Source organism: Symsagittifera roscoffensis, chromosome 5, assembly GCF_963678635.1.
Source record: "Symsagittifera roscoffensis chromosome 5, txSymRosc1.1, whole genome shotgun sequence".
NCBI lineage: Eukaryota > Metazoa > Xenacoelomorpha > Acoela > Convolutidae > Symsagittifera > Symsagittifera roscoffensis.
In genome coordinates, this window is record NC_087066.1 from 45,421,436 (window position 1) to 45,443,842 (window position 22,407).

Sequence of the window (22,407 nt, forward strand, 5' to 3'; positions counted from 1 at the left end):
GTTGAAATGCCTGTAAATTTTTCTGATGCAAATTTTGTCGACGAAGTTTTTTATGGGGAATTAAAGACTAGTTTCCACTTGCAACGGATAAACTGACAATGAAAGTGCCTACTACTGTTAAAAACAGAGATATTTGTGCGTCTAGTACCTTTTCTAACAATTTTAGTTTTCTGCCTGAATATTTAAAAAAATACCCGAAAGGTTTAAAATGTTTCTGTCCTCAAAAATTTTTAACCTGTTTTTTTAACACAAACCCCTCACTCAAACTTCATTACAAAATAGGCTGGCTTTTTTTCGACAAAACAGAACAAAGAAGTACAGAGTAGCAAACGAACAGGCTCAAACGTCAAATTGTGCACTGGTTAAGCGCTTAATTCGGAGTTTGTAGGTCTCTCTTATCCAGAGACAATTCATTAAACAATGTTAAAATTTTGTCGGAACGATCAAAGATATGAAAGAACAAAAGAAGAGCAAAGAGAGCGTCCTTGTTGGGGAATCCGCATAAAATTCACAAAATACACAGTTTGGCCCAACGAAGCAATTAAAAAAATCGAAAATTATATGACCATAAACAATTTAGGAAAAAAAACAATTTTTGTCCTACTATCAACTCTATTATCACGGAGTTATATAATTATTCGTTAATTGGCGTTAAATAAATTTTTCATCTAAGTGCTCCTCAGAAGACCCAAATGGAGTCATTTTGTAAATTTTTTATTTAAAGTTGCAAATTGTAGCTGCTAAGCAATTGAAACTTTATTTATTTTTTTGAACAACGCTTCACAACTAGCATCGCAAAACTAATTTCGCTTAGTAAACTATCAATTTTTGTAGGAAAAAAATATCAAAAACGGCGAAATAGTCGTGGCGAAAGCCCTTGGTAAACTTTTTAGGGCTGGGGAAGCATGCGGACACCTTCAAAGGCCTGGGGAATCATGCGGACAACTTCAAAGGCCAAAACAAGAAACCTATGAACAGGGACTGTTTTTTAATGGGTCAGTGGTAAATAGTTGGCGCCCAGTCCAAACATTCTGGTCACAACTAGGAAAAATATGGAATTCATCCGGCCCAATTCCTTATTACGCATCAAAGTATCAAAGAGTGTTCAGACCAGCAATATTTAGAAAAAAACTAAGAAACATCAAAAGAAAATCAAAACAACTCATTTTAGAAAAAAGTTTTTTTCTAAAATTGTTGATTTTTTGAATAAAAAGGCGATTGAGTTAACTGCAGGTTGAATAATAGCTGGAGCTGAAATTATTCACAAAATTATAGGTTAATTAGATTGAGTGCTATTGAAGTTAAAATTTTAGGTCAACAAACTTCATAAAACCAAAAGTCAGACCCCTTTTTCTTAAAAAAAATTTTAAAATCCAAATCACTGAAGGAAGGGGCTTTAATGTGACGCCACACTTGACCCCCTAACAGCTTTTTTTGAGGTATTAGGATTTTAAAAAATACCCTAGACCATAAGTGGTTTCTCTCGTCCTTGTTAAAATGTTTGGATGACTCTGACATGCGTTGAGAATCTTTTTTTTTGTGAAAAAGAGAAGCCTAAAACGCTTTTTACCATGAAAATTAAAATTTGTTGCCATGTAGTTGTTATCCATTTATTTTTTCCATTTTTTGAAGAAAGTGGGGATTATATCTGTTCGGGTTTTATTCAGATTGATTTCACAAAGCACTTGCTCCCTCGGGAGATCGATCCCTCATTCTGCATAGGCTCATCCGAGAAAACTATTCGAAACTAATTCAAGGGGAGTCAAAACATTCGGGGCTGTGCCTTGATACGAGCAGTCTTGTTTCTTTATTCATACAGTCTGTATGAAGGATTTTCAAATAAGGAACGTGTATCCGGTTTGAAAAATTTGTGTATACAAAAACAAGCTACCCGATAGTCGCAATAACGTTGAAACGCTACAAAGTGCATGTAATTTGTCTTACTGCTTTGAAATTTAAATTCGTAATTTCATATTTATAATGAGAAAACAAGGCTGGCAGCTCTGTTTTTGAAAAACTATGCGAAAGTCTTGATATATTTCCAGTGTTAGTTCAGAAGTGGTGCGCCATTGGAAAACATAGGTAGTTGGTAAAGTGTCAACGAAGTCAAGACGGAAAAGAAACGCTCGACTTTCTTTTGAAAAGTTTTCATATTCTGAATTCCTAAAAAAAATTATCAGTTTAAATTCATTAAACAAACTAAATATCCAGCATCTGTTATGATTATTTTTTGACAAATATTGTATTTTGTATTGTAGTTCTCCCCAATAATTTATAGCCATCAGTAAATAAATTAGATTTAAAAAAAACAAGACTGCTCGTATCAGGGCGAAGCCCTGAATGTTCCGACTGCCTTTTAAGGTTTATGGAGCAGTAATAACATTAAAAAATTAAATGTAAGAAAAAATAAAATGAAAAATTTTTTTTTCTAAAATTTGAAATTTTTAATGAAAATCATCACCCCACACGCCATGCAAAGTACAAAGTACAAATTTTGCTCCTTGTAACAAACCAATTATGGCGAATAAGCGTCTTTTGACCAATTTGGAACGATTTCTGAGACGGATTAACTCTCCGCTTACGCGTTAATAGCGCGAAATGTATCGCGCGTTAATTGTCCCAAATTAGCCAAAATGGCAATCTTTAAAGCCCCATAACTTTACAAAAAAAGATCATAGGTAAAATATCTTTTCAAATTTGAGCTCAGGACAACAATACTTTTTGAATGATATAAAAAAATTCCGTCAAAAATGGCTAGTTAAAAAGTCGAAATTTGTCTGAAGAAAAAAAAAACCCACCCCGAGCACAAATATTCCGTTACTTTCGTATCGAAAGTCGGAACAATAAAGATGCAGTGAAATAATGAAATGAGCATCTTTATTTATTCAGATAAAAATTTGTAGCTCTACGCAACGCTTAGTTCATTACAAACAAAATGAGGTAGGACCGATGTGGTTAACTGATAGAGTAATTTCGGATAGGGTACACCGTCTGCTCGTCACGCTATCTTATTTTCGGCCGGATAGATTCGTGCAACTTCTTAGTCTAATACCGATCCTAATCTTACTCTTATACTTACTAGTCTCAGGGTGTTTTACTAGTCTCTGCTAGGCTCAATAGATTTAGGGTATACTGGTTTATTGCTGCTAGGCTCAATAGATCTAGGGTATACTGGTTTTTTGCGGCTGCTGAAGTTCTCTTGGATAGGCAACTAATTTCTAAGTTAAATTCAAATCTCTCTGTTGCTGAAATTACAAGTAATTCCAGCACTTACAAATAAGTGGGTTGTTAGTTGGATGGATTATGATTGGTTAATATTAAATATTTTACAGTGGTAAAACATTCAATTTATCCAATTATAAAATGTAGTTTAGATCATGTTCCAAAAACATGGATCTAATTTTGCATGAATGTGTTTTGAATGAAATCACAACGATTGTTTCAAGTTCAAAGAACAAATCTGTAACGAAGAGACTATATATTTTTGCTACTAGTCTGGGGCAGGGGGCGGGGCTATAGTGGGAAGAACCCAAAAATTGGATCGGTAGAAGATTGTAGAATATTTATATTGCTCATTCTCGTTCTTCGAATTAACTTCTTTCTTTTTATTGGAAAATTTAGGTTTTCTCTTACTTTTTTAAAAGGTAAATTTGAACTTATTTTAAGAAGAAAAATCAAAGAGCAAAAATGGGTTTGAAAAACATTTACGATTTTTCACTGAAAAAAAAGAACACGACATATTTGACTTCACTTTTATTGAAGCTTATAAATTAAAACTATCGAGCGATAAAATCTAATGCATCACGTTATTCTCACTAAAAGGACCAGCGTCAAAAAAAGACAGATACTCGCAGAGGAAGCAGGAACTGGTTTAAAACAATTTTTTATTTTATGTTTTGGTATTTCTCCTTGTAAAAAATTAATAAGAAACCAATCATGTTCCATTACTAAAACTTATGATAATTTGTACAGCTGAAACTACTCAGTTTCAGCCAGAGAAAGAATATTTCAACTTACGAAGCAGGTGCCTCTATCTTTCCTCTAACCTCGCAAGAATACCAGTATATACTAAATCTATCGAGACTAGGAAATAAAAAAGTAAGATTAGGAATGGTATACGACTCAGAAGTTGCACGAATCTATCCGGTCGAAAATAAGACGTGACGAACAGACGGCGTACCTTATACGAAAATACTCTATGAGAAGACCACCCTGGATCTTAACTAAAATTTTAAATCAAACTTATGGGATCTGATGTGGTTTCTTTGAACCCACTCATCTGCCAAAGGGTGACGGCAACGACTTTATTCAAAAGGAAAACTTTTCTGGAAGAAATGCGCTGTATACAAAGTTTATCAACCCTGGATACAAAATTTTTTTTTGCAAAATGGCCTTGTTTATACGGATGAAGAAAATTGGTTCCGACAAAAAGAAGAGGTTACAAATAAGTGAGGACTCTACTCAAAGATAAATTCACAAGTATACCCCAACTGGTCTAAGCCATCAGCCGTTTGATGGACATCTTATCTTGAGCACGTGCTTAGAAACCGACTCATTGAATTTTTTTTACCAGGAGTGGCTCTAAGGTGAGCAACTCTTTGAAAGAACCAAACTAAAAAAACGCTTTTAGGAAAAAAATAAAAAAAGATCATAACTCAAATTTTATCACCAAAAGTGCATGTATATGTAATGTAAAAATTTCACAGAGCAATAGAAACGAGCAGCAAAACGGATATGAAAACTCGACGACACTCCGACCATGAAAGGGCAAATCTATTGGTTTTGAAAACCGCAGTCACCATCCTTGCAGGATATAAAAAAATGGAGCCAATATAGCAGCAAAGGTATCCATTGAACAAGAACAATAGCCAACTCGGTATAGAAGCCAAAATTACGGATCCTTCTCACCTGACGCTTCACTCAGAGAAGTCAAACCTCATCTGACTACCCGATCAATACGAACGAATAGTTGAGAATGTACGTAGTCTCGCATTAACTTACAAAATCAACCTTCATTGGCCCAATATAAGCAACTTCAGTACGATTTCTCTGATTCACAGCAATCTCTCAATCTCAATTGATCTCAACAAAAATTTCTTTACTGACACAATCAATCAAAGCATTCTCCTCAATGAATCTATAGGACTCTCCATCCATACTTCACAAGAAAATTTTGCTTAAAAAAATTCCCAAACACTGAATGAGGGGAACAAAGAGGTTATGACTTAAAAATATTTAGAACCACCCAATCATTATCCATTACTAAAACTAACAATAAATTGTCAAGCTGAAACTATTCGTAGCCATTCTCAGTCAAAGAATTAATAATAAAGATTGAAATCAGTTACTTTCTTCTCTCTTCCAACTTCGCGATAAACCAATTTATAAGAAATATAAGATATAAGAGTAAGTTTAGGACTGGTATTAGACTAAGAAATGTACGCACCTATTCGGACGAAAACAGATAGTGTTCACCCTCAAACCCGAACAGACGGTTCACGCTTATCCAAAACTACTCCGTGAGAAGGCCACTCCGGACCTAAACTCAAAGCCTTTTTTGGAAAAATGTTTATTTTTGAGCTAGCGTTTTTTTACCCATTCCGCACTTTTTCTAACCGTAGAGAGTACTTTGCATAAAAATGTTTACTTGAAAGTCTCATATGAAAACATATTTTTCACAGGTAGGGCCAGATCTAGGAGGTTTTTCTCGACTGGTGGGGGGCGGATTTTTTGAAAAAATTTGAAAATTTTGTCAACTTTTTTTGAGCGACCAATTTGATTTTCTGAGCTCTCAAAAAATTTCTATGAAGAACTCATTTTGAGCAAATACTCTGCAACCCTATCAAATTTTTGGAAACGGACACACGCGTTTTTAACACTTTTTGAAAAGTTTTGACACCAAAGTTGTGTTTTTTGTCGCGCGCTTTCCTCTCAAAGTTAGTGTATATTGGCACCAAAGGCGCATTCAGAAAAATTTTAGGGTTAGTCAGCTATAATTGGATAATACCAAAGGGGCGACCTTTTGGGTCGGCAGTGTGGGTCGAATTCCTGAGGAAAGGAGGCTTCCCCTCTAAAACCGCGCCTGAATAAGGGTAACTATGCTCAAAGCATTTTAAAAAACTATTCAAATAATTTTTAATTTGGACCTGTATTGAATTTGATTTGAAATTACATTTAACCACCATTCAGTTGATTTTTAATAATACTGTTCGTACTCGAGAAACGACGACGAACTCTGTCGACGACTTCATTGACCAATCAAATCTCTGCTTTAGTCCATGTCAGTCGGCTCTGCTATCAGAGGAGCAGTGTATTCCGAATGTCGGATTCCGAACGAAAAAGCTGGAGCCGCTTTCCTTGTTGCAGTCACCTAAAAATTTCATAAAAGTAACACTTCGGGAAAAAATTGAGAGAATTAAATTTGCCCTTTCTTTTTCTTTTACAGCTGCAAAAAAAAATTTTTGCAGGTAAGAATATGTTCATTTATTTGTAAATATATTTGCTCAAAGTTGAAAATATTGAACAAATTCAACCAAAGCAAAACGCTCTGGACTGTTGGCAGAAAAAGAAGAACCAACAACTAAGTTAACAGGCGATAAGTTTTAGTGATTGAAGGTTGTGATTTAGAGAAAGAAAAATTTAAATTTTATAAATTTGAGAGAGAGAATAGATTTTCCGATACCGTCATTGCTTTTTTGTCCCCAAAACTCGTGTAATAAAAATAAACTCATTCGAAAACTTTTTAATGAAATATTTCTTTGTTTTTGACGTTGTTCAGACTTTTTCTTCGTGAGTTTTTCTGGTAAGATGCACCCCATCCATATCTTAACTCTGGGTTGACTTTTTAATGGGAGTTAATTTTGACGATAATTTCAGTCGCAGAAGTTATCCAGCTGAGCTTGCACTGGAACTCCCGCCCATTCCGAGTGTTTAATGCCGAACGAAAAAGCGGGCGCCATTCGCTTATTCGACAACACCTGTTCATTAAACAACATTATTTTACTCATAACTCATAGCAATAATTATTGCCATCCACCAAGCAGGAAATCATAGACATATGACATACGAGTTAGTAAAAAAAATTTAACGGAAAACTGCCTTCGACCACCAGATAAAAACCGAATGATTTTTTGGTACATATTCTTGGAGTTAATTTCATTGAGGTATCATTTCTGACCTTAAAAAAATTCAACGTATTTCGGATAAACTGGACATTGTGAATGTTCAAACGGCAATTTCTTGAAGGTAAAAGGGTAGCGAATGATGTGAACATTTCTAGCAAGGGGATAGGTAATGAGTTTGCTGCACGCCTGTACCTCATTATTATAATTAGCCGGTCCGGGGGTCATTTCACCAGCTTTAAACGTGACTGGATACTTTCCAATCAAGTGATAAGCAGGTGCCCTTTTTTTCATCACGTTGGGAGCCGGGGTCTTATATGCACCTGGTCCTGGTGTCTGCGTGAAACAAAAGTGTTAATCAAGGCAAGAAAAAACTAAAGAATACTAACGTTCTCTGGCTTGTGGGCTCCGGGCCCTGGCTTAGTAGTTGTATCCGAAGGCAATTCGTTCCTGGCAGTGATTGAGTAGCCAGGTCTCTTCTGCTTGTAGACGTTCGGATCCGTGGTCTTATACGCTCCTGGACCCGGAGTCTAAAGGTCATGTTAGGTCATGATGAAGGTTATGAAGCTCGTGCATGTATTACAATTTTAACCACGGGATATATCTTCAAAATTATGCACTAATTCAATTTTTTTTACAACAAAAAGTGAAATGTTCGTTGTTGAAACAACGAACATTTCACTTTTTGTTGTAAAAAAAAAAACATAATTGAAAATTCTCTCAATTTTTGAGAAATTTCCAGTTTTTCCATATATCTTGCAAGCTCATTGGTCGAACGAAACCCAAGGTATCAAAAAAAAACTATTTGTTACAAGGCATAATTACAGTGAATTACTACTAAGAATTCAATTGAATGATTAATGAATGACGCATATTGTCTTTGTTTTTTACGCATTCGGATGAGCAGATTTCGAGGATGCGCTCTCCTATTTGAGTGAGCAGTCACTCTAAGTAAATACCTTCTGCAAGTCCTCGCTGAATCCTCCCTGGTTCGGTCGGCTCCTCACTCCGTACGAGGGAGCTGAGCTTTTGTCTACACAGTTAGCTCCAACCGTAGTCGGCAAAGAGTACGCATTGGGCGCTAAAAACATTATAAGAACATTAATTCTAAAATCATTACATGTCCCCTGCGACTTTTGGCCCAAACTGAGAGCTTCAATCTTGGTTTGCTGGCTTTTTTTCTTTGTTGGTTTTCTTGGTTTCAAATCCCAAACTATGCAAAGCAGCAACTCATACACTGGGTTACTCTGTTTTTCTCACGCTCTTTCGCTTCTTACTCTTTCTGCTTTTTATTCTGGAGTTTTCGCCAATTATTTTTTTCGTTTTTCTTCTGTTTTTCATTTTCATGTTTTCTGATCAATACAAGTTGCCTTATATTAGTTACTAACAAGGTGTGTTGTCAGATTTTGACTGTTTGGTGCGTCCACCAATACTGTACTGAGGTGCGTTTCTGTACACCTGCTTGGTTGCCCCGTCCACTCCGTACTTGTCTGAAAGATAGAGAGAAAAGTGACAGATAGAACAGAGCCATAGAGTCCACTACGTTACCCGGGTTTATGTTAGGCGGCTCAATTGCAGTCCTCGCCGCCATTGAAAACTCGGGTGCTTTTCGCTTGGTAGGACTATGGTCCACCTTGTATGCAGCTACAAATCATACGACAATTAAATACCTGCTACAGTTAGACGCCTGATTTAAGAAGTCTTCTCACAGGAACTTGTTCGGAGCTAATTGGGTTTTGGTCACAGAACTTATGGTAGCCACCAAAATACCACTAGTCTGAAGCAATGCATATTCAAAGTGGCTCTTTTTCCTTTTTAACCCAATGAGCATCAAGTTTATAGTGTAATGTGGTAATTAAAAAGACCACATGTTTGTCATGACGTTATTAGTCTCAATGTCAATTTTCACAACAATAAGATTTTGCGAGCAATAATATTACATGTAAAATTTCGCAAGTGGGGGAAAAGGAAAAAGAGCTTTCAAAATTAATTAAAATTATCCAAAATTACCCTCAATCGTGCCAGCATAAAACTTCTAGGTCGGCTGTAAAAAATGCGAGCCAAAATAAAAAAGTGTTAGCGCAAAAAAAAGAAGATCTTAAATGGAAAAATATAAGGTTGCATGGGTTCTCTTACCAGGCGAGGGTGTCATCCACTGCTGCATGTCCGCGTGTCGTCCCGAGATGCTCGGCTGAGGCGCCCCTGCTTTGCCCTTGTTGGTCATGCCATCTGGGTTGTACTTGGGTCCAGGGGAGCAGTCATCTGTGAACTGCTTGCCCCTCCCTGCAATAGAGTAAGAGGGCAGCTTCCTCTTTGAGTTGCAATGGTCCTCCGCTCCTACTACAGATCTCAGCTGGTAGCAGGGTCCCGGACTGGAGTACATGGCGGCGATGGGCCCACGGGGCCTGGTTGGTTCAGGGACCCTAGAAAGTTGCATATTGCTAATAAAAGCAGTAACATTCAACTTCATATTACACTTGTTTAGCTCAAGTCAATATCCGAGAATTTGTGATTGATAGTCGGTTTCTTCTCGGTTTAAGGACATTTTTTGATTGTTCGAAAGAAGTCTGATAATGAAAAATGACGAATCTTCCTCTTTTAAGTAAGGTTCTGTCCATTACTAAGGCTGACTATTTCGCCAAGAAATTTGAACAATAAAGGAATATGAAAGAACTATTTTTAGAAAGAGCACAGATCTGTCTTACTTGTTTTGCATGGCCTGATAATGTTAGCATAACTCATGAAATTTTTCACAATTTCACTTTTCTTTGCCAAGAAAAACTCTTGTGAAAAACGTAAGTCTCGCTTTCCGTTTTCCCATCCCATTTGTAAAAAAAAAACTAGAGTTATTAAAAATGTTTTTACGGCAATTGTTGCATCTGAAAAAGCTTCTAGAAATGTGTTCACTTGCTTACGCAAAAACGTTTTATTGCAGTTTAGAACATCAAATAACATTTTAAACAAGCTTTCTTAAAATGAATTTTAAAAACTCAAAGGGGGTCAACTTGGAAAAGAGCAAAAGAGCCCAAGAAAATATGCAATGCAGTAGGGAAACTGGAAGCGAGCCAAAAAAAACCCAACCCTCAATTCCATACCGAACCCTCGAAAAGACACGTTCTTATAAACGAGATTCAAGCTTTGCACTTTCATAATTTTTCGTTTCTTTGACGAATCGAGGCTTTGAAGAAGTTTCTCAAGTGAGAATTGACTTACATGATTGAAGGTGATGTATGGTATTAGATGGTAAATAGACACCAAACAAGAGGTTAACAATTAACCCACGTTAGCTATGATAGCACGTTTTTATTAAAAATAATGGCTTTTGTTTTGGTTTGACGGCGATTTAGCGGTACTGGTTTAAAGCGCACCTGCAAATTTATAATTTTTGTATCGACTTGGTGTGATTATATTCGTTATGACAAATAAATAAATATTAGATCTTATGTGTTTTCTTCACATTCAAAAGGTCTGCAGATTGTGAGGAGTTGCTTGGAAACAATTGTTCTCAGCTACGCTCAAATGTACAATAAAAATTATATCTACGTTAAAAAATATTCGAATGGTATAATGGTAATTTTGCTGCATTTTATTACACTTGACTAGCGTTTAACGTAATTTAAAGAGATTTTTCAATCAAAATTACGTTTTACATGGACCAAAAAAATCGAGAAGTCTCAAATATGAAAAGTTATATGGCTGGTCCAATTTGCGTTAAATTAAGCTAAGTGATGACTTTAGATGGCTCGTCTATAATAAATATCTTTCGCATAGAAACATTAAAAACAATTAAAAACATCAAATCGTATTCTGATTCAAAATTTTTTGACCGCATAAATGGACATACTTTTACAGGCACACATCCATCAAAAAACAAGAAACATGGAAAAAAACTATACTATAAAATCAGAATTATTAGGAAATTTTAGTTTTGATTAGAACCCAGCTCTTGACTTCATAAGCTTGAACAAAATTATATAGATACATAAAGGCGCGGATCTAGGATTTTCTCGAGGGGAGGGGGTGGTCGGATTTTCGAAAAAAATTTGTCGACCTTTTTTTAGTTGACCAAATTGATTCTCTGAGCTCTCCCAAATACTTATACGGACCTTTTCGACCATTTTTTTTTGCGCCGCTTTCGAATTTTTCAAAAAACAGGCCAAAATAGACTCCCACATCAAAATTAGTATATCTTGGCGCCAAAGGTGTCTTTTGAAAATTTTTAAGGTCACTCAGCCAAAAGTGGGTATTTCAAAATAGTACACAGGAGGGACCCATTGGGTCAGCAGGCGGGAGAATTCTTGAGCGGGAGTCGTACGCCCGACCACGTCCTCGTTCCCCTGAAATCCGCTGCATATTTCTTAAAAAGAATTACATGGGCTCTTTTCCAGTTCTCCACGTTTGATTTTTTTCTGAAACTAATCATATGAAAGTCTATTCAAAATTAATTTTCATGTTATAAACTGCATCAAAACGGTGTCAGTGCGAACAATTTTTGAACAGCTTAATTTTGTGAATTTTCGTAAATTTTTTGAACAGCTTAATTTTGTAAATTTTTGAACAGCTTAATTTGAGTTGGGAAACTGGAAAAAAAGCCCGTGTAATCATAACAGCATTGGTACCCACCTACCCAGAGCTGGAATAGCATGTAACATTACTACGAAAATGGAAAACTAGCTGGAGGGGGAGGAGGAAGGGGAAAAGAGTGCCAAACGTGAGAGCGGTCCACGGGGAATAGGGGCCAAAAGTATGCCAGGAAAGAAGTTTATAGATAAAACATGAAAAATGATTGATTGAAACTGTTTAACTTACGCTGCTTGAGAAGTTTTACTGGTTGATTGGTTGCAACTTTGATCAGGGTAAGACGTAGTAACGCTTTCAGAAGATGGTATTCACAGCCGGTCAGATTTGTTAAAAGTATTGGTTACTCTACGAGACGCTTGCTTGGTTGTTCGGGATGTCGGGTCGGAATGAGAAGTCACATTAGCGGAATTACACACGTGCACAGGAAAGACTTTGATTATAGCCATCATCATGTTCGACGAAAAGACTAAAAAACAAAAATGTACATATTGTCTTTTTTTTCTCACCCAACCCAGAATTTTTTTCTTGTATTGCGTTTGTTTCAGTTGCTTCTTGTCCAGTTTAAACTATCTTTTACCGTTTCTACCACGACATATCATCATCACATTTACAGAGCTATAATTGAATTTACGAAGCTGTGTATGATGACAAAATGTGTTTGTTTTTGGATTCACAAGCTAAACTTCCTATCAATTAGATCACATGAACAAAAATTAGGATTGTAAGGGGGGATTGGCCCAAGAGCCCGTTTGGCTCTTTTTCCTTCCCCCCCCCCACCTCACGAGCTTCAATATATTAGTGTAACGAGTGGTTTTACGAGGTTGAGTATGAAGACAAAATATGTTTGTCATAGCCTTATTAGTCTATATGTAAATTTTCATAACAATCGGACAATCTGGTCAACAAATTTACATGTAAAATTTTGCAGGTGGGGGGGGGGGGGGGGGGGGGGGAAGGAAAAAGAGCCGCCCGTTTTTACTCGGCTCTCGTAACCAAATTGATTTGAAATTTTTCTCCCTGTAACTAGCATAGGCTCTTTTTCTCCCCCCCCCCCCCCCCCCCCCCCACTTCACACGAGCATCAATTTTATAGTCTAACGAGTGGTTTTACAAGGTTCATTATGAAAACCAAAGATGTTTCTTATGGCCTAATTAGTCTGCATGTCAATTTTCATGACAATCGGACAATGTGAACAGTAATTTTAATCATAAAAGTTTGCAGGTGGGGGGGGGGGGGGAAGGAAAAAGAGCCCTAGCATGAAATAATCTCAAATTTATTTCGAGTCGTTCAATTCAAACTTTCCATTTTCAAGGTTTTTTAAGCGCTAATTTTCCGACTTTCGATACGAAGGTAACAGAATATTTGTGCTCGGGGTGGGTTTTTTTGCTTCAGACAAATTTCGACTTTTTACCTAGCCATTTTTGACGGAATTTTTTAAATATCATTCAGAAGGTATTGTTGTCCTGAGCTTAAATTTGAAAAAAAAAATTTTTCACCTGTAATCATTTTTCGTAGAGTTATGGGGGTTTGAAGATTGCCATTTTGGCCAATTTGGGACAATTAACGCGCGATATATTTCGCGCTATTAACACGTAAGCCGAGATTTAATCCGTCTTAGAAATTGTTTTAAATTGGTTGAAAGAAGCTTATTTGCCAGAATTGATTTGTTGCAAGGAGCGAAATTTATTCTTTTGTAGTTTATATGGCGTATGGGGTGATGATTTTCATAGAAAAAATCGAATTTTAGAGAATTTTTTTTTCATTTTGTTCATTACATTTAATTTGTTAATGATATTTATGTTATTACTGCTCTATAAACTTTAAAATGCAGTCGGAACATTCAGGGCTTTGCCCTGATACGAGCAGTCTTGTTATGGCTTAATCGATGATATTACGATGTATAACATGTGGAAAAAATTTGATTCCAGATTACTTGGTTCGTGCCTCAAGCAAGGTTTTATAACATACACAAATAGAATACAAGCAACCTTTGAAAAAAGTTTTTTGTTACAAAAATGAGCAAGATTTAAATTTTAAAAAGTAATATCTGTTTTTTGAGGGTCTTGGTTTTTTGTTACTAGACATGGGAGGCGGGATATTGGGACATTGTTTTCCCACTATTGACTCTGCAGTCTAGCAACAAAAAACTAAGAGCTTCCCCGAAATCGTCTTTAATTGTACATGCAATGTTTGATTTCTATAAAAAGAAATAGCAGTAGTGACTAGTTTTAGTAATTAAATTTGAATTCCGTATAACTGTTAAAGCTTGCTGGTTGCAATAATAAATCCAAAAACATTGCGCTTTCAAACTTGCATGTTTATTATTAAACCGGAAGTTAATTTTTCTCAGATCAAGGTTGAAACCTTGCACCAACCACAGATTTTTTTTGCGTCAAACGTACACGCAATATTTCCCATATGGGCACCAAGATTTGCTTTATCTAGTTGTCTCAACTTTCGAAGAAAATGGGGAATATATATGCTCGGGTGGTTTTTATTAATCAGACCAGTTTTACAGAACTCTGGTCCCTCAGGAAATTGATCGTTTGATCTGCAATGGACTACGCGAACCACTAAAACAAACAACAATGAGTACAGCTAAAATTGCTACAGAATCGTTCCAATTTGAAATGAGGCAGCTAATTGGTTTTATCAACTCCATGCACGACTCATATTGCCACACTTAATCGTTGATATTATCAACCTAAAATTTATAGTTTTACCAAAAACTATCCGAGACTCCGAGACCAATGAAAAGGCAGGGAGAACATTCAGGGCTCTGCCCTGATACGAGCAGTCTTGTTTTGGTCATAAATTAAGTAATGCAAGGATTTGATGATTCTGATGAAAAAAACTGCTTCGCAGCAAAACAAAAAAACTTTTAATTATACATTAGGTTATAAGAGCTCCCTGATTTTATTGAAAACGAATTTTTTGGCTCAAAAATTTGGTTACAGTTGGAAAACATTGGAAGCATAACTATTCCAAATTACTTATATAGATTAAAGATTATAGCTTGCCACTTTATGGGTTAATTCCAACGCCTTTTGAAAGTAAAAGCGTCTCTAGTCGTATTTTTGGCTACAGAACATTTAGCATTTAATGTAAAGCCAGCTCAAATCAGCAGTTGCCGCGGTGCGTCAAATAAAATTACTCGCCAAACATTTCGACTTTCTCAAAATGAAAACTGACATCGCGCAGTTGTACTTTTGATTTAAAATTGAACGTCAAAACACAGACAATCAACAGACAATTGAAAAAAAGTCAAATGAGCGCAAAGAAATAAAAAAATGGACGCAAGGGAAAAAGTCTTCGCCTTTCGAAAAAATACATGCTTTTCTCATTGAACTCTATGAGCAATTATTGACTCAGAAATTTCAGTTTAAATTCACCCATTGAAGCTCACTTGGGCCAATACGTTCATTTTAATTCCGTTGGGCAATCCGAAAAGTTTTCCAGTTTGGAAACGAAATATGTTGTTTTTTTTCGCGCTAATTGAGCTTTTGTTATGCGAGAGGGCAAGTTGCTTCCCTTTTCAATAGTTAAACTTAAATTGAACTTGAAAAGATATTAAGAGTTAAACAAGAAAAACAATACCTGGAGAAAGCAAACTTTTAGACTTTTCAGAAAAATTACCATTATGACATGGTGTTTATTATGACAAATTATTCCATTATGACATGGAGTTTTAAAAATTCGACAAATTCTCACAAAAGTAAAAACCAAAAAATACAATTAATAAGAAATTTTAAGCAGAAGGGCAGCTGTTGCTTTTTTACTAGCGTAAAACTTTCATGTTTTTAATACACCATTTATTTATCTTTTATGTCACCCGGTGACCGGAAATTTGGCCGCATAGTAGACATCACTAGAAAAAAGGGGCGAATGGGTCCTCAGGCAATTTTTTTTCTACCGCTTTTGCAATTCAATGAAAACTTGTTAGATTCGTTCACCCTGAACAGCTGCGTGCAGACTGAATTTAAATTAGAACAAGGATAGCCGGTTACTGTGCAAATAGCACAGAAAGTTCCGACCATAGTCTTAAAAAAAATCATTTTTTTCAAACAAATGTAGATTTTTCTGTGTGGTGTAATAAATTGATCTGAAAAGAACAAAAAACAGAAGTTCGGCAAATTCGACTGTCATAGAATAAAAATTTTAAAAATTTACAATTTTTTGGAAGAGATTTTTTTTAGTTTTTGAAGATTTGATTCCCATAATGGCGCTAACAACCCCAAAAACTAACTTTTATCGACTAAGTCTAAGTTTTGACGGCTTAAATTAAGCTTTAAACAAGATTTTGTAAGCCTGCACGCTGACCTTATTAGCTGGAAATTTCACATTATTGGAAACTTTCATGTCGATAGAATCACGGCTGAGCAGGATTTAATATAATCTATAACTCGACCTATTCCGATGACTATTTGTGGTAACTGATTTTGTGAAAAAAAACTAAAAAATACCCAAATACAAATTTCCACCGCATTTTTCAAATGGTCGGAACAACAAATTAGACCATTTTTGATCTACTCGATTTGTTGATTCCCATACTTGCACGTTTTAAGGCTTGTACCTTGAACCCACATACAGAAACTAACATTGCCATTAAACGGTTGCAAAAATGTCAATGAATTCCAGGAATCCGAAAAAATGAGTCTTAAATTGAACATTTTTTAACCATCGATTCCATAGATTAAATAATCACGTGAAAACTCTGAATTTCATTTATTTTATGAGTTTTTTGGTAAAATTTATTGAATTTTATTAAGCTGGATAAAAAGGTAATTTGTTTATTCCGCTGTGGAGCCTAAGCTAAAATCAACTTTGAATTTCATGTTATTGTCACAGGAAATTCGCACCATGGTGAGTCATCCATCTTTTTCACGCTAGTTACTTGAAGTTATCGGAGAGCGCAATTTGCCTTCCCTTTAGCAAATAATTTTAAGGTTTATGAAAAAAACTGAATGAATGTTTTCACTTCGTTCATTGACAATTAAGTTTCATTTGAATTTTCACGTCCAGGAAACTTTGACTCAAGCTCGAAAGCATCAAACTACGATCATAGTGATCCAACATCCAAATGTTCTTTTGATGGTGGAGCTATTTGGCTTAACTTCTTTCAGTTTGTGCAAACGATAAGTCTATTTGACCATCTGATTATCAAAGATAACATTCTGAGCCATGCTGATAAAACATTTTTCTTTGTCTGCTAATCGTTTAACAAGAACTTTCTGTATAATTTCAATTGGGTTATCAGTAATCAAAGTAAAATCTCCTCTTTACAAATGTAGACAACAATTAATACATAAAAATATATTCGTGCGAAGTTTTGAACAGTATAAATTTAAATCCCTGATTAGACATTTTCTTGATTCAGCTCAGTTTGTAAGTCAGTTTTGTCAGTGACATCAGATTTGGCACGTTTTTCTGGGTCGAATTTTACATGATAGATTCTGAGCAAAGCAAAACCGACCAGCGGCATGAAAAGAACAGTACACGTCATACCTAGCAGACGGCTGCGCCAATTCAGCAGGTTCAACAAAGTCACTTCATGAGTGACTATATTTAAGGCTACAATGACTATGTTCTCAAGGTACCATATATGGTAATACACAGCCGTGAACCATCTCTTGCGTTTTAATTCTTGCACGTGAACAAAGTAGAACAGAAACGGAATCGCAATTAAGATATCAAACGTGAATTGAACAATTCCAGCAAATAGCCATAGGAACTTATTTGAAGCCCATGAAATTTGTTCCATTTTTGCGGTTCCCACGAATGTTATGGGACCATAAGTGCCGTCAATTTCATCGCTCATCGTAGGAAGACGAAACATCATTTTGACCATTCGCACCGCTTCGATTAGATCCTGTCTTGAAACAATCGATTCAACGTCAGTAGATAGGCGGCGTACTATTGAGTGTGCACTTAGATCTGCTCCGTCGTGTTCATCGGCAGGAGAATTAGGCAGTTTGGACTCATCCGTTACAGGAGCTGTGGACCAATCTTCAAAGGCGAGTGGAACGTCAGCTCCTGAAGCTGTAGTCACATTCAGTATTTCCTAAAAAAATTCAGCGGTTTTGTCTCAATAGAAAACTGTATGAGCCCGAATGAAAGGTCATTTTAACAGAGGCGAAGCGAAGCTTCGCACCACTTGCGATGCAACAAAAACACCACTTGCGATGCTAAAATGAACAACTCTACAATGAGAAACGCTTACAGCACAAGAAAAATCAGTAATGTAGCAACTAAGCCGACAACCTATCAGCAGACACCAGCTGATCCGAAAAAAGATTTAAAAAAAAGATTAAAAAAAAAATCTAGAACGAACAACACTTCCACTAGCAAGGAAAGTTGCTTGCAGCACAAGCAAAATCCGTGATGTGGCAACTTAGCTTAAAAAATTTCAAAAAATTTAGCAAAAAATTGGGAAACCGAAACAATAGTCAAGCTAAAGTCAAACGTGAACTGTCAAACTCACTTCAATGTCACTAAGTCTGCGATCCGGGGCAGTCTGATTTCGATCGTCTATCAGATTCCCAGTAAGAGGTCCCAAAGTGTAGTCTTCGATCTCGGTGGCCGGTTTGTACTCCAATACATTGTAGCACACTCTGATCTGCATGAACATGTTGCAAATGACCACAAGGAACAGGTGAGTCACACTAGCGTACAGGAACACGATAAAACTGAGTGTGTTCATGATAACGAGGGCCAGAACACGTGGAGCTGAAACACACTGAAATAGTAGTAACGCGTGGTAAGCTGGCCGCTATCTTTTCAAAAATTTATAGACCTACTTAGATTATAACACCTAATTGAGAGAAAGAGTTGTCTCAAAATGGCCACAAAGGCGGGTTGAAATTTGGTAGCAAAGGCGGGTATGAATGGCGCAAAAGCACATTCCTACTTCAAACTTATCAATTGAAAAAGCTCTCAGACATTTTGGTTACGAAGAAAACTTGATGTGAAACAAACAAAGAGAGACACACTTGGAACATTTGATTGAGTCCGTTGTCTAAATTATAGAATATCAAGAAAATAGAGACCAAAGAGCGTCTTCAAAATCAGACTATAAATATAGACCAAATGATCCGCCTAAAGCGCGAAAACTTGTACGATACTGTTTTACATTAGACTTTAGAAATATCGCCGAAATCATTAATAATACACTAACTCTCGCAAGCACGCTAGTGTAATGATGTGCCCGTCATAAACCGTTGTGTGAAAAAATTTTCACTCATTTTCTCTCATACCGATTAAATTTTGCCAAAACCTTCAGCAGCGCAATTATCTTTTCGGTGAAGTCATGCTATGCCTTTTTTGCACGTACTCCAAAATACAAAATACCATCAGATTGAAAGTCCAGTTTGCTTTAAGTTTCTACGATTGGTTTTAGTCACAAAATAGTGTAAAGTTGCCCAAAATTGAGGCAGGGCCATTACCCGCCCATTCTGACGACACGACTCCATATTTCCTCACCTATGATGAGCCCCATGCAGACTGTAAAATAGAACTTCGGCATCCTCCGCACAACATTGCTAGCAATAAATCCAGGAAACTTGGCAATTTTCTTACATATGGACTCGTTCTTTTCTCCCACTTTGGATTTTGAGAAACAGCAGTCAACACAATGGTCATTTATTGAAAAATCCACTTGATCCTGGTGCTTTTCCTGCGATTTCGACTGCGCGAACACTATCACCTTCGCATTTTCAAATGAAGCAGGATCCTGGTGACTATTTTGGCGTGATGTGTTTCTGGAGGAATGAGTGGAGCTTGAAGGCGAGTGGGCAGAGTCCACTTCGTCTGTTTGGTCTTCTCTTCTGTGGCCCACAGCCTCGTAATCGTACGGCATGTGTCTGAAGGAAGCAATGGAGTAGCAGAAAGTGAGCACAGACCAGGAAAACGAAACGTCTGAACATAAACAATCAGTCATCGTCACAGCCAAAAAGTTTTTATAAGCACTATTTATTAATGAGCTAATACATTGATTTTTCTCAAAACCTAAAAAAGGCGGATTTAAAAAAAAAAATTTGGAGTTGGTCGGCAAAACATGAATAAAATAGTACCAATGTGAGGAGAGGACCCTTTGGGTGGTGAAAATATCAAAACGCCCAAAGTCCGCACCTGTTGTCCAAAGTATTTAATCTAATTTGAGCCAGAGGGATCGTTCCAGTCGTAATTATCAATAGTTTTCGACACAATTTCAGACTGACTCTTTCAAATACTTCGCAATTTTGAATATTGATTAAACTCTTATCACTTAGCTTATATTACTCGTCTAACACGCTGGCTTCAAAAGTTCTGCGCAAGGAAAGTTAAACTCGGAGTACTAAACAGGCAGTCAAAATCTACTTTCGGCAAAAACGAACTAACAGTTAATCCATTCTTGTCCCTCGATCAACTGTTCATTGTAGAAAGCGTAGATCTCTATTGCCAACTGAGGGAGAGACTCCAGATTCGAACTGACGCTCTGCAGGAATTTACAATCAGCCCAACTCTGCAAGGCGTCCGCATAAGCCAACTTCAACCTAACTTCCCCTTTGGTCATACGAAGAGCTTTTCTCCTTCTTCCATTGTTATTTAAGCTCCTCGTAGATCCCTCTTTCGAACCAGAATTGGAATGGTTTACGGTGGAATCATGTTTTGAGCACAAACTTTTAATTGCGTATGTTTTTCTACACCTACTGCATTGGAACTTCGTCTGCGATCTTATTCGTACTTGGCGAAACGTGATGACTATCAATTCTACAAGCCTAAACATTTGAGGTAAAAATGTAGCTATCAGCGCTCTATTTATTTAAATTATTCGAAACTGTTGAAACGTTACCGAAAAATAGGCGCCAAAAGCAATATGTGTGCCAGCACCATAGTTGGATAATACACATATTTCTTCCATTTCGAACTTGAAAGCCGAATTTTCACATTCTCGAGAGATGACGGCTTTGATTTCAAATGTAGCACCAGCCATGATTTGATGTAATATCTAGAAAAACAACAAGACTGATCGTATATCAGGACAAAGCCTTGAGTGTGCCGGTTGTCCTCTATCGTCAATCACGAGCTTCTTGTTCCGACCATTTGAAAAATGAAGGGGAACTTAGTATTCGAGTATGTTTTTGTTTTTTTTTCGTTTCCACGCAAAATCAGCTACTACAAATAATCACTAGAGTGTTTTGATTGACATATCGTACTGAAGCCATTTTAGTCGTGATTTGAACGACATTTAAAAATTTCCAAAAAGTTTTCCCAATATCTAGAAACACCGGTTTGAACTTTTCGATTTTTCGTCTTATTTCGAGCGAGTAAAGCGAACGCGCAGGCTTACAATAGCTTCTTTTAATAGCTTAAAAGCATACAGTAGCTTCACTTAAGCCGGAAAAATTTAGTTTTACTCGAGTAAAGTTAGTTTTTTTTTTAGTATTTTGCGCCTTTTTCGATTTAAAACTGCAAAAATTGAAAAACTACAAAAAAAAAATAAAAATGTTTGAAAAATCGACACTTAAACGTTGTTTTTTGCATTTTTTAAGACTATTATCGGAACATTCTGTGCTACTCGCACAGTAACCGGCTTCCCTTGTTGCATTGAAGAAATATTGTAGAATATTTTTTTAAATGAGGTAAAATTTTGAATATTATAAAAAAAATGTTTATTCTTAATTTTATCCCCCCTCACTCCTCACAAGCTATCGAAAGTACCAAGTGGTAAATTTTGCGCGTGATAACGTATTGATAAGAGCAAAGTTCTAGCCTCAGCTCAATTAGGAAGTATTGAATTTGCCGCTAACGCTTTAAAAGAACGAAATATATCGCTCGGAAATTTTCCCTATTAGAATCATAAACGTCAAAGTAAAAAAATTAAAACCATTATAATTTTGTGGAAAATGATAACACGTAAAATATCATTTTAAATATGAGCCCCAAACAACAATATCTTTGAGGATCCTATTAAAAAACCGTCAAAAATGCTAAGATAAAAACTCGAAAATTGACTGCATAAAAAACCACCCCAAGCATAAATATTCCGGAACAGTAATGTGATGAGCGAGACAATTTGCAGTGCTTTCCGCCGACACTAGTGGTCTGGATGAAATCCTTCGTCGTTTAAAATGCAATTTTTTTCATGCATTCTCTATCTAGTTACAAGGGTAACTTAAAGGAGAACTCCATAAGATGGCAAGAATTTCGGGGGCGCAAAAAAATATGTTCGAATTTCAACTCGTGTACTACCTGAGTCGTAGATCTCCTATCAAATATAGACAGAGACTGATGACGTTGTAGACAATAATAGGAACCACCAGGAAAAACAGGAACGAATAGAAGAGCCAGTATTTCGGAGGCTTCGTATCGTCTAGCTTCTCATAATTGCGCCTGTCTTCTTGATATTCCCTCTCCAGTTTGTAGTACTCTAGTACTACAAGGATGTCAGTGACTATGTCCAGAATGTAGAGACCCAGTCCGAACACGATGTGGAAGAGCAACCTACTTCTTCCGAAATAGCGGTTCCTGAATAATAAAAACCACTTTCAAGTTTAGGAAACACGAACATATTAATTTTCAGAAATTTCGAAAAGCTCGCCTTAAATCACTAAAACATAGCCGACAAATAGATGCCAAGGAATCAAGGAACGCACGAAAACAAACCGAAAAGAAAACTGGCTCGTTTAAAAAAATCTATTTTTTCAACTTCCAATTTCCAAAGTAA

The 22,407-nt window shown here is 36.4% G+C and overlaps 3 protein-coding genes across 4 annotated transcripts in view; 1 reads left to right on the forward strand and 2 right to left on the reverse strand.

Moving 5' to 3' along the window:
- Positions 1 to 22,407, forward strand: part of LOC134846441 (zinc finger protein 616-like) — a 117,154-nt gene that overhangs the window by 44,710 nt on the left and 50,037 nt on the right. The gene's annotated exons all lie outside the window — the stretch shown is intronic.
- Positions 6,122 to 10,548, reverse strand: LOC134846041 (ciliary microtubule associated protein 1A-like). 2 transcript variants are annotated; one of them, XM_063863217.1, is made up of 6 exons: positions 10,335 to 10,548; positions 9,258 to 9,544; positions 8,510 to 8,611; positions 8,081 to 8,202; positions 7,317 to 7,457; positions 6,122 to 6,370 (listed from the first exon to the last, which is right to left on the reverse strand). In XM_063863217.1, coding segments are annotated over exons 1-6 (753 nt in total). In that variant the 5' UTR covers positions 10,337 to 10,548; the 3' UTR covers positions 6,122 to 6,271. The 2 variants fall into 2 exon arrangements, with proteins under 2 accessions (XP_063719287.1, XP_063719286.1); XM_063863216.1 differs by lacking the exon at positions 7,317 to 7,457 and adding an exon at positions 7,511 to 7,651 and having other exon boundaries at positions 10,335 to 10,547.
- The window catches only part of LOC134846442 (uncharacterized), a 412,051-nt gene continuing 406,589 nt past the window's right edge, over positions 16,946 to 22,407 (reverse strand). The window contains exons 4-9 of the mRNA XM_063863797.1: positions 21,933 to 22,208; positions 20,533 to 20,688; positions 20,079 to 20,458; positions 19,182 to 19,616; positions 18,184 to 18,428; positions 16,946 to 17,763 (exon numbers count right to left, since the gene is read on the reverse strand). Of these exons, the coding sequence (XP_063719867.1) occupies positions 17,059 to 17,763; positions 18,184 to 18,428; positions 19,182 to 19,616; positions 20,079 to 20,458; positions 20,533 to 20,688; positions 21,933 to 22,208 (2,197 nt within the window). The 3' untranslated portion in view covers positions 16,946 to 17,058. The remainder of the gene's footprint in view (positions 17,764 to 18,183; positions 18,429 to 19,181; positions 19,617 to 20,078; positions 20,459 to 20,532; positions 20,689 to 21,932; positions 22,209 to 22,407) is intronic.